We start from the raw sequence: 12,577 nt of genomic DNA, 5'->3' as shown, positions 1-12,577 counted from the left end.
ACGGCTTTTGAAAACGATCCTTTGTGTGGCAAAAGGTGGACTCGGTCCTGGCGTTGGCAGGTTGTAGGCCCTACCTTTACAATGGTACAGCTAAGCAGTTTGTCAGAGATGTCTCAATTAGCGGTAGATCGCTTAGGTGACCCAACAGTTAAAGCGTCTGCCTCGGAGTAGGCAAGTAAGGATTAACTGAGAGACTAGAGAGAGGAAACATGACTGGTTGTCCTGGCGTTAGTATAATGTAACTGGGTCTGGTGTCATGTCCGGTGTCTTCGGCATGACACTTCAGTGGCGCAAGCACTTTGGCGACATAGACTCCAAAAGAAAGCCTACCACAAGAAAACACAGTACATGTACACACCTGATGACTCCTCGTCTTCTCAAAAATTGTTAAGTGTGACGTAAAAACCCAAGCATATATACATACATTTAATCAGAGGTATACATGTTTTTCAAAACATTGGAGAGTTAACTTCCACGAACGTTACTGCACAAGATATAGTGAGAATAGCACCATGTCAGAGCTACTGGCACCCGCTGATATCACGTTTACGTGACGCAAGTTGTGTGTCCAGAAGATGGCAGTAGGGCTACCAGTATATACGTACTCTGCGGTCATTACGCTGCGTTGTCGCTTTGTCGTGTTTTCAGACGGCACAAATGCGAAATTTTAAGGTAAAATGGCGGAATTTTCAAAATGCGTCAACACGACAACGCCATATTTTGATTTAAAATGTCGCCCATTCTTGTTCATAGAAAAATTCCACGATATTCAGCCGTATTGATTTTCATTACATGTAATTGGCATAATTTTGTGGAATGCGCGTGTATAAAACAATAATCAGAATACATTATAATTTTTTTATAACTAAAACGTTGTGTCGACATTATTATTATATATTATTTTTATTATTATCATTATTATTATATTATTATTATATTTGTCGACACCTTTTAGCCCTATCTAGCCTGTCAACCACAAGCCTGACAACTCCGCCATTTTACATTAACATTGGGTGATGTGCATTTAAGGTATGTACTAAATTGTCGCTTTGGTACGTTGGTGACCCATATATTTCAAAATGCGAGAAAGAGTGGCGTCAATTTCACGGTTAAATGGAGCGTCTCTCTCTTGTTAACTCAGTCGCTGCAATGGACTTCCATAGATAAACGTTCAGCGGCGCTGGCAAATTTCAGCATTAAATCAGAGGATTCGAAATTGAATCCAGTTTGTGTGACAGAAACCTCTTGAGTCCTGTGTGATAGAACCCTAAATCTCAGGCGTGATAGAACCCTCTTTTAGTCCTAATTGGCAACTCTCTTATGTCTGTATGTAACTAATTTGACATCGATCCAAAGGTTACAGCTTTTTAGTTTTGACAGTGATGTGCGCAGCGAAAGGTCGCTTAAACCAAAACCTTCCGCCTTTCTACCCCATGGGCGCTAGTTAGCTTTGTCAGTCTCCACAATGTCATCAGTGTTAAATGATACAGTGGCGCCGTTTGCCTATCTACTCCCTCCGTATCGTGAAAATGTCTAGTTGACATTTCGTTCTGGAATAACAGGTGCTCTGCGTCGCTATTGCGATTTACCATGTCTGATGTCATTATATATTCGTCAAAGGTTGATTGCTCTCTGGGGAGAGAATTTTCACACAAAATATGGCGATATCTAAAATTCTGATAATGAAATTCTCTAAAAGTTGTGTATTTGATTACTGGTTCATCATCGAATGTTTTGCACCATGTATGATTTTTTGTTTGTGATATAAAATGAACACCGCGCAGTGCTTATAGTGTATATAGGCCGTTTTACGTTCGACTAAATGCAGTAATGAGAATGCTTCGAACTATTTGTAATAATAAAAATAATGTTTTCGCAAATATTACAGGCTCATTGCCTGTTTTATTTAAATAAAGGCTACAAATACAATCACTGGACCCGTATTTATCAAACCCTTGAAAAGTCAAAAAATTCAAACACAACTACAAATAAAATGTTTCGCCGTAGAAAGTTTGGACACTGATTCTTTACTGCAGAACAATGTATTACCCACAGTTTGAGTTCTTTCCTGTTCTAGGTTTGGTATTTTTAATGACTCGCAATTTATGACTTAAGTGTTAAGTTGCTTGAAAAACACGGACCCTGGACTGGCCTTGGAGGGTTTGTGCTGTGTTTACACTGACAACCGATTGCGGACATAACGTTTCGACGCGGTAACGCAGAGCGAATTGGATATCCCTCATCCCCATTTTTAACGCACAGGACCAGGGTTAATTACTTGGCTGGATTGACTAATAAGTACAACTATATAGAGGTAAACGCAGCTGTTAACTCACGGGGGCAGGCAACTGCACCACGCTTTTAAATGGAACGCGCTCTGGGCGTTGGTTTGAGCCCATCCTTTGCCGAACAAACTTTTGCCAAATAACATGTCTGTGAAAACACATTTATACTGGCCACGTACCTGGTCGCCTTCGTATAATAGAAATATTTTAAAGAACGGTGTAAGACACCAATCAAATAAATAAACACATAAATAAATGAATAAATAAATACTGTCCACGTCACACTTTACATTGTAGCCAATACTATACACGTGTATGTGCCCCCTTGTGTAGCGTGTGTATGGCCTGTATTGAAGTACTACTGTACATGAGTACTACAATACATAAAAAAAAGACCACAAAAAAAAAAAAAAACCTGGGAAGATTTGCTGGCAGCCTGCGGATGGCTGTGGTCCCGGTTTCCTCCCACCATAATTCTGGCCGCTGTCGTATAAGTGAAATATTCTTGAGCACAGCGTAAAACACCAATCAAATAAAAAAATAAATAGCAAAAAAAAAAAAAAGTTATTAAACTACCTGTATATATCCCAGGCGTATAAATGCATCGCTGCTATTCAGAAATAAAAACGTACTATATGTAGAAATTGTATGTAGTTTTGTTACTTTTTAATGTTTTTTTATAACCTTTATTACTCTTGGTTAGCTGTTAGGGTAGCTCTTGGTGCTAAAAATCGTTGACTTGTGAAGTACAGTTTTCGGTTGAGTGCAGGGGAATGCAGGTAGTACTCAAAATGTTCATCTGTTAGTTAACAATTCCTGATATAAACATAATAGGATTCCATAAATCGAGCAGTTGTTATGGTTACCCATTAACGCTAGCAAAATACCAACAGTCTCTCCTCAATTACAGCGACCATATTACAGCCAATACCGTGATTCGAGTCTCGGTTGTAGGTTTAATTACACAGTCCTATTTACTGAACACAATGCATACATGTTATTTCTTAATATGTATTGTGTGATGTGGACTAACATCTACTAAAAAGCTTTCGTCTCGAGGCGTAAAAATTGCCTTCATCTATAGTTTTCCAAATGCTAAAACGGTCAGTCAGAAAATTAGCCTGCTACGATGACGCCAACGCTCTGTGCCGGGGAGAGAGAATCTATTCGTCCAAACAGACATTCGTATACCAACTGTCAACCAATAAGGACGTTCCAGGTCAATAATCCAAGGCCAATTCGCAAAACTATCCCAACTTCGGTGGACAAAGCACACTCCTCAGAATTGGCTTAACAATTCCAACGTCTACAAGGTCAGAAAAGAAGATTTGTCTCTGAGCAGTGCACTGCGGACACACGAGTTAAACATTATGGTTGATCTCCTCAGCCTGACAAACATTACACAGATCGTAATCTCTTATCTTGAATCTTTTTAAGTAGCTTTTAACTGAGAGATGTCCTGACCGAAGTCGGAAACACAAGATTTCTGCTTTTTTGCTAGAAAAGGAAAAAGGGAGGCTGTTATGAAGTTTGACAACACGGTTAAATGAGTGATAAAAACGACCCTTCTCTGAAGCGTTTAAATGAGAATGACTTGACTTCATTTAGGGCCTCGGATATGGTCAGTTTGAGATTTAGAGGTGACATCACACAGCCTTAGAGTATGTTCTACGGAATGAGTTAAATCAGTATTCAAATCGAATAAAATTCTATTCTAACTGTTCATGTAAATACATAAACCGTAGCAATTTACTCAGACTTTCTGTTAACATTAACCGTTAAGCGGTATAATTAAAGACGTTCAGACTAGAGAGTAAAACAAGTGCGGCGACGAAAGTGTGATCGCTGGCAAATGGTTACTCGTAACCGGTGAAATACAGCCTCTTGTCAATTTACCTCATTCATGGTTTTATTCTTACTGCTCATGTAAATGTTTCAACTAGTAGCAAATTTCAAGCCCCCTGGCACCATGGCTTAAACAGAATTAGGTACAAAAATGCAGTGATGTTAATTGAAAATTACTGAACGTCACTGGTCTAGAATTACTCAAAATGCTCTGTCGTCATCACATTTAACATACAATCCCATTATGCATATAACGATGTCATGTATATAACATTGTCGCAAGAGTTTTATGTAACATACCGCTGTTTTATTCATAACACTGTAATTAGTTTCTCCAAAGCACGACATAACCAGGCCTGGGTACTATACCGTCAAACCACTATACCTGCGAATCCATGCACGATCAGCAAAAATCTGTTTCGACGTCCTCCCTAGAACAGATCCACTACACGTATTCCACTGATCTCGACTGCACCTGGGAACTGACTGCTCTTCACAACAAACAGATAAATTTAAACTTCAGCAGACTGGACATCGAGTTCTCTGGTCCCGATTGTCTGTATGACCGCATCGAGGTTTGGGGCCGAACAGGAGAAGGCAACTCTTCAGAAGAGAAAATGTTGGCAAAGCTATGTGGACGTCAACCATGGTACTATGCTAACATATTCCAAGGTAATCCGTGTATCTTTTGTATCAGATCGATTGGATAACGATGGCGGTTTTCTGATTCACTATGAACTGGATGTTCCGGTTGTTCATGGTTCAGTTTCCATAAGGAAGAGCCGAGTTAGCCTAACTCTCTAAACTGAAACCTTGCTGAGATTAGACATACAAAACAGTTTGCCATTTATTTGGAAGCTTAGGACGTATCATGGATTCCGTATCGAAATTCACTCAGAGAGGCTCCTGTCTGAGGCTGTATCTATGTATGATGGCCCCGATACATCGTTTGATGAACTGCAAGTTGAACAGACTCAGAATATTGTACCCGTATCCGCACCCGGGTTTCAAACCTTCCAAATTGTAACATTTCCTACATTGCAAAATGTATGTTACAAGGGGTGCAAATTCCAAAACGTATCATTCATGAAGGTAAAATGGATACCCAAGGGTATTACGTTAGGTACATACCCATTGTCGGGCAATCCGGACACGAAGAAGTTAAGTTTTGCACACATGAGTTTTTTTCCTAAACACTGACAATTGTGCTTACACTGACATTGCCATGTATGACGGGTCAGTGACGCCGGAGAACCTAATTGGTCCCTTTTGATACACGAAAGTCTCTTATCTGGTCGCCATCTTAGAGTTCATTTTTAGGGCTTCGGTAATTCTTCATGTTATAATATATCAATATGAAATTGATACCCATCTGGATCTCCCCAACGGATTTCCTATAGATCCTGTTTTACCGATATGCAAACGATTCACGCTGACCGAAAGACTTTCATCCGGGCGATTGTAAGAATATGGCTACTTCCGGATGATGGCCAATTTGACCGGCTCTCAGTGGGACATAAGCATTAAATATATCGAAGCCCCGCATGATTGCGTTCAGGTTCCAATTCTACGCTACTTCACCAGCAAGAGAGAGCTCAAAGTATCTCTTAAGGGGATGTTTGTCTACAGGGTCTGTAGGTATTGGGATATCCAAGAATCTTTTGATCCTTTAGAGAGCTCCACAAAAGGCTCCTAATGTGACGCTATTAAAAGTTGTAGCGATGGAACGTTCCTCCAAAACGAGGATAGGGGATAAGTTATACCCGTAGCTAATACTCATGGATGGGGTCAACAATATTTCAGATTTGATTTGGGTTCTGCTTCTATGCTGAAGTGTGAAAATGGAAGATGGCATTCTAGAAAAATAAACACAATCCAAATGCCCTGCGGCATCATAATAAACAATGAAACTGCACTACTTTATACATTCATTGTGCCACACAATTGGACAGAATATTATTGGCACCTTACTGTTCGTGGATTGAAAAGCAGTGGAGAAGGTCGTCTTAATTTTGCTGAGATATGCAGGACACTTAACCTCACGGAGAAAACGGACAGCCACACCACTGGCCCACGACGGGCGTCTGGTGGTTGTGGCGAAGGTTTTTGATGTCTTCTGTAAGACGATGGTTACTGCGAGGGAGTGCTATGTTAACTGTGAGGGTCTGTAATATCTACAGCCAGTCAATGATGTTTACCGGGGCGTTTTCGATGTTACTTTTACACATTTCGTAATAATTATTACAAAAAGCCACCTTGGCAGTGGCAATTTATAATAACTATTACAAACTGTTACAATACAACTCCCATTGTGTTTTTTGTAATAACTTATTCGTTTCAAGAAGGCACTGGAAAATTTCATCCAAAGGTGATCAAGTCTAACCCGACATATGTCATGAATGAGACTAATGAAGATAACTTCCTTAAAGAATGTATTTGTTACATATTGCAATTAGAGATTCTCACGAAATTTGTAACAAAACGCAATATGAAATAATGATTAAAAAATTCTTGAAAGGAATAAGTTATTACAAAAAGCCACTCTGGTAGTGGCGGTTTGTAGTAAGTTATTACAAAAAGAGTGGCTCTTTGTAATACGGAATGTAGCAAAGCAATTTGCAATAAAAAGCAATTTGTAAAATAATTATTATAGAAAGCCACCCTGAGTAAGGAATGCGTTTTTATTACAAATTGTGTTGCTACAATGCATGCAGGAGAGCGGAACTGGCATCGTCTGCATGTTGTTTGTAGATACATGTAGGTCTACAGGGTATAAGTGGCTGCAATCTCTCGTAAGATCACCTGTGAGGAATTATTGCATTGTTCCTTGTTTCCCACAGACTGGGTCCTAAATGCGGGCAAACCTCATTCACGATATGCAATGCCATTATATACGCCTGCTGTTTCATTAAAGTATAAAACAACACATGGATAAACATATTTCAATTAAATTTACGATCCTTACGCTTTCTCAAAAGTATCATAGTTTTATGTCTGTTATTATGACACAATGCTGTGTCATATTCAACGTAAACAACCTGTTAGTCCAGTACAATTTTTATGCTGAATTAGTAGAATATGTATAATAAATTTAACAGAATAATCTGCCGAAATAACAGAATACATCCCAGCATTATTCAGATAACTATTTTAAATTTAACAGATTATTTTTGGAGAGAGTTATGAAGTTCTGAGGAATGTCTGAATAACGGCATTCAGGTCTGTTAATAAATGGAATCTTCCACAGTTCGCCAAGTACCGGACAAACTCTCTGAGGTAAAGCCGCTGTTTGTCTCTAGGGACTGGATTCAAACACGTGGCCTTATTGCTCTGGAACTGGTGCTCTAAACTCGACCCCTTTTTTCTTTACGTTTACTTTTTCCACTTGTCATATATGTCAATATACAGTTTCTCTTTCTTGGAAATCACATAAGTGTTTTCTTTACAGACAGGTAATTATCGCTGGTTTTCGTGAAATTCGCTGTCATCGAGATCATGTCAAGCGTTATCCATCTGGAAAAACGTGTGTGTATGATCACGAGTATGGTCATCTCAAATACTGTCGAAATGCTGCTCACTTAAAACACTGTGAAGGGTGTGAGTGTCCTGCGATTTTAAATGTACGAAATCGTACTGTATCCCGCTTCACAAAGTGTGCGACGATGTTCAAGATTGTGAGAGAGGAGAAGACCAGTCGAGCTGTGATGATAACCCGTGGCCGGGAAGACTACGATGTGGTTCAACGTCTCAATGTGTGTCACAGATAAATGTTTCCGATGGTGTTGTCCACTGTAAGAACAATGGGTCTGACGAAAGGTTTTGTAATCTGGTCAAGTTTTCCTGCCCTGACAATTGCACGTGCATCGGGTATTCAATAAACAGCAGCAACAGCCTCTTACAAAATATTGCTGACATTGATATCATGGCAATTGTGCGTTATCTTCGTCTTGGTCAAAATAACATATCTTTATCCAACACTACACTGACGAGTTTTCACTGCCTTGCTAGGCTTTACTTCCCGCAAAATAACATCAAACATTTCCGTCTTGGTTTCATGGGCTTAAAGAACTTACAGATTCTGGGGCTACAGGGCAATCCTATTCATGAGATATCATTGGGGAATTTTCGGCATCTGACGTCTCTTATATCGCTTAATCTAAGCAGGATGCAGTTAGAAAAATTGGTTTACTTCTCTTTTTCGGGCCTGGATAACCTTGTTTCACTTGACCTTTCCAAGAACGGCATAAAACACATGTCCACAGAACCTTTTTTTTCCGTTCTACATCTGGACGACCTTTCCCTTGTGAATAACTCGTTGGAGTTGACTAATGCTGATAGTTTACAAAATCTCATTGTGCGAAAATTATTGAGGGGTGGACTGTTCTTGCAGTGGAGGGGTCTGTCGATGCTGTCGAGGGGTGGACTGTCGATGCTGTTTAGGGGTGGTTTGTGGATGCTGTTGAGGTGTGATCTGTGGATGCTGTCAAGGGGTGGACTGTCGATGCTGTTGAGGGGTGGACTGTCGGTGCCGTTGAGGGGTGGGCTGTCGGTGCCGTTGAGGGGTGGGCTGTCGGTGTTGTTAAGGGGTGGCCTGTCGATACTGTTGAGGGGAGGTCTGTCGATGCTGTTGAGGGGTGGAGTGTCGATGCTGTTAAGGAGGGATCTGTGGATGCTGTTGAGGGGTGGTCTGTCGATGCTGTTGAGGGGTGGACTGTCGGTGCCGTTGAGGGGTGGGCTGTCGGTGTTGTTAAGGGGTGGCCTGTCGATACTGTTGAGAGGAGGTCTGTCGACGCTGTTGAGGGGTGGAGTGTCGATGCTGTTAAGGAGGGATCTGTGGATGCTGTTGAGGGGTGGTCTGTCGGTGCCGTTGAGGGGTGGGCTGTCGGTGTTGTTAAGGGGTGGCCTGTCGATACTGTTGAGAGGAGGTCTGTCGATGCTGTTGAGGGGTGGACTGTCGGTGCCGTTGAGGGGTGGCCTGTCGATACTGTTGAGAGGAGGTCTGTCGATGCTGTTGAGGGGTGGAGTGTCGATGCTGTTAAGGAGGGATCTGTGGATGCTGTTGAGGGGTGGTCTGTCGGTGCCGTTGAGGGGTGGGCTGTCGGTGTTGTTAAGGGGTGGCCTGTCGATACTGTTGAGAGGAGGTCTGTCGATGCTGTTGAGGGGTGGACTGTCGGTGCCGTTGAGGGGTGGGCTGTCGGTGTTGTTAAGGGGTGGCCTGTCGATACTGTTGAGAGGAGGTCTGTCGATGCTGTTGAGGGGTGGAGTGTCGGTGCCGTTGAGGGGTGGGCTGTCGGTGTTGTTAAGGGGTGGCCTGTCGATACTGTTGAGAGGAGGTCTGTCGATGCTGTTGAGGGGTGGACTGTCGGTGCCGTTGAGGGGTGGACTGTCGGTGCCGTTGAGGGGTGGACTGTCGGTGCCGTTGAGGGGTGGGCTGTCGGTGTTGTTAAGGGGTGGCCTGTCGATACTGTTGAGAGGAGGTCTGTCGATGCTGTTGAGGGGTGGACTGTCGGTGCCGTTGAGGGGTGGGCTGTCGGTGTTGTTAAGGGGTGGCCTGTCGATACTGTTGAGAGGAGGTCTGTCGATGCTGTTGAGGGGTGGACTGTCGGTGCCGTTGAGGGGTGGACTGTCGGTGCCGTTGAGGGGTGGGCTGTCGGTGTTGTTAAGGGGTGGCCTGTCGATACTGTTGAGAGGAGGTCTGTCGATGCTGTTGAGGGGTGGAGTGTCGATGCTGTTAAGGAGGGATCTGTGGATGCTGTTGAGGGGTGATCTGTGGATGCTGTTGAGGGGTGGACTGTCGATACTGTTGAGGGGTGGGCTGTCGATGCTGTTGAGGGGTGGACTGTCGGTGCCGTTGAGGGGTGGGCTGTCTGTGTTGTTAAGGGGTGGCCTGTCGATACTGTTGAGAGGAGGTCTGTCGATGCTGTTGAGGGGTGGACTGTCGATGTTATTGAGGGGTGGACTGTCGGTGCTGTTAAGGGCTGGACTATTGATGCAGTGGAGAGTTGGATTGTCGATGCTGTTGAGGGGTGGAGTGTCGGTGCTGTTAAGGGGTGGACTGTTGATGCAGTGGAGGGGTGATCTGTGGATTCTGCTGTGGGGTGGACTGTCGACGCTGTTGAGGGGTGAACTGTCGGTGCTGTTAAGGGATGGACTGTCGATGCTGTTGAGGGGCGGACTGTCGGTGCTGTTAAGGGGTGGACTGTTGATGCAGTGGAGCGGTGGACTGTCGATGCTGTTGAGGGCTAGACTGTCGATGCTGTTGAGGGGTGATCTGTCGATGCTGTTGAGGGGTGGACTGTCGATGCTGTTTAGGAGGGGTCTGTCGATGCTGTTGAGGGGTGATCTGTCGATACTGTTATAAAACTTATAAAAGAAACATTTCCTTTTTTTTAAATACAGCTTTGTCAATGGTTTATTCCGTTAGAGGAACCGCGTTATTCAGTGTTGCTGATTTAGAAAACGTGATGGTTTTATCAGTAATGAACATGTGGTGTCCGTATTTTTCGACCTTCAAAAAGCCTTCAACACCACATGGAAATGTGGTATTTTAAAGTCCTCTCGGATGGATTACCGATAGTTATATCAGAATTCTTATCTGATCGTCATTTTAGGATACGTGTATGGTCCATTCTTTCTAACTTCTATGGGCAGGAAAAGAGTGTTCCTCAGGGCAGTATGTTATGGCCAACATAAATTAGCATAAAAATAAATAGCTTAGCCAAAACATTATCATCGGGCACAGAGGGTTTTTTATATGTTGATGACTTCCTTATATGCTACCGGACTAAAAATGTGAGTAACATCGAACGTCAGCTGCAGTTTTGTCTCAGTAAGATCGAGAAACTGAAAACGGTTATAGATTTTCAACATCTAAAACCGTCAGAATGCATTGTTATAATGAACGGAAATGTCATTCTGACCCCGTGCTAAAATTTCGAGGTCAACAGGTTAAAACTGTTGGCGAAACAAAATTTTGGGGTATAATATTTGATAATAAATTATCTTTTTTATTTTTATATAAAAATGATTAAAGCTAAACATACAAAGGATCTCGATATAATTAAGGTCTTGTCTAGTATCGATTGGGGTGCTGATTGATCTGTGTTGTTACACCTGTATCGTTCTCTGGTGAGAAATTCTAAATTGGACTATGGGTCCATCAGTTTATACGTAAAGCCAAACGAGCCTTCTTTATGTAACAGACGAATCAAACACGGCCTTCAGTATGTTACAAATCTCAAAGCGCATCCAACAAATCCTGCCTGCGACTGTGTTTTCAATGCATTATATGTAGCTAAATTTAATAAGTGTCGTAACAAGATCCTTTCGTGTGGCCTTCGTATACGTGACCATATTGTGGAAACTAAAGTCAAGTTAGAGGAAATAGCTCCGATGTCTTTTCCGGTTCTTCCTACTCGGCTTCTTCCACAACCTAAATTGATATTTGATCCACGTAAGCATGGGAAATACATACAAATCCACTTATAATGCAGCAAAGTTTTGCTGAAATTTAGGCTAATTATCCGGGTTATAAATTTGTATATGCTGATGTGTCAGTATGTGTCAAGGATGGAGACATGGTTGCATCTGCGGCCATATTAGAACAGTGAGTCTCTTCTCTTTTATTTTCTGCCCAGGCCAGGGCTATTCTCCTCGCCTTATCATACGTTTCTTCAGGGCGTGCCGAGAGGGGAGTGATACGGGTGACTTCCTGTTCTGTCTTTTGTCAAAAGAGAATAATAAATTCCAAAAACCCCTTAATCCCTGAAATTTTATCCTTACACAGAAAACTAATTAAAAGAGGTAAAGATAGTATATTCTGTTGGATAACAAGTCATATTGGTATTCATGGAAACACAGTCGTAGACAGGGAAAAAAAAGCCGCTTTTTATAAATCTATATCCAAATTTAAACTCCTGTACACCGACTTTCGTTCTAATATCCTTAGCTTAGTTGGTTAGCGCGCTAGCGCAGAGCAATGACCCATGAGTCTCTCACCAATGCGGTCGCTGTGAGTTCAAGTCCAGCTCATGCTGGCTTCCTCTCCGGCCGTAAGTGGGAAGGTCAGCCAGAAGGTCTGTAAATAAATAAGTAATATCCTCAAGTATATTCGTCGTATTTGGCAGGGTGAATGGGACCTTCAGGTCCATAATAAACTCCATACTATTTAACCTACCACTGGATGTAATTCTTATACACGTGGTATGTCTCGCAGAGACCAAGTAGTTTTCCACAAGGTGTCGTGTTAGCCATTCTCGTTAAACACACGATTTTATTCTCGATGGAAGCTCTGCCCCAGACAGTGTTGGATGTGATGCTCAGTACCCCATATCCTGGTTGACTGTGTAGACTTTGCCCGTGTTCGGCAAAGATTCTACATAGTCAACTTTATCTATGATTTGTTTGACAGTATCGTTGGCCTTTATCATAAAATGTAAATTTTAAAT

General features: G+C 42.2%; 1 protein-coding gene across 1 annotated transcript; it reads right to left on the bottom strand.

The window, feature by feature from the left end:
• Positions 1-8,315: 8,315 nt before the first annotated feature.
• Positions 8,316-12,383, bottom strand: LOC135478151 (proline-rich protein 36-like). The gene is made up of 2 exons (XM_064758422.1): positions 12,307-12,383; positions 8,316-10,482 (listed from the first exon to the last, which is right to left on the bottom strand). Exons 1-2 carry the CDS (start codon positions 12,381-12,383, stop codon positions 8,316-8,318), a joined length of 2,244 nt encoding a protein of 747 aa, XP_064614492.1.
• Positions 12,384-12,577: the final 194 nt, after the last annotated feature.

This window comes from Liolophura sinensis, chromosome 11 (genome assembly GCF_032854445.1).
Source record: "Liolophura sinensis isolate JHLJ2023 chromosome 11, CUHK_Ljap_v2, whole genome shotgun sequence".
Taxonomy (NCBI): domain Eukaryota; kingdom Metazoa; phylum Mollusca; class Polyplacophora; order Chitonida; family Chitonidae; genus Liolophura; species Liolophura sinensis.
Note: the sequence above shows the minus strand (reverse complement) of the source record. Positions and strands in the feature narration are given on the sequence as shown.

Bases quoted from the DNA above. Each gene is read 5' to 3' on its own strand.
- LOC135478151 (XM_064758422.1), bottom strand. From the start codon at position 12,383: ATGGCTAACACGACACCTTGTGGAAAACTACTTGGTCTCTGCGAGACA. The intron at 10,483-12,306 runs GTAGGTTAAATA...GTTTTATAACAG, and splicing joins TATAAGAATTACATCCAGTG to TATCGACAGATCACCCCTCA.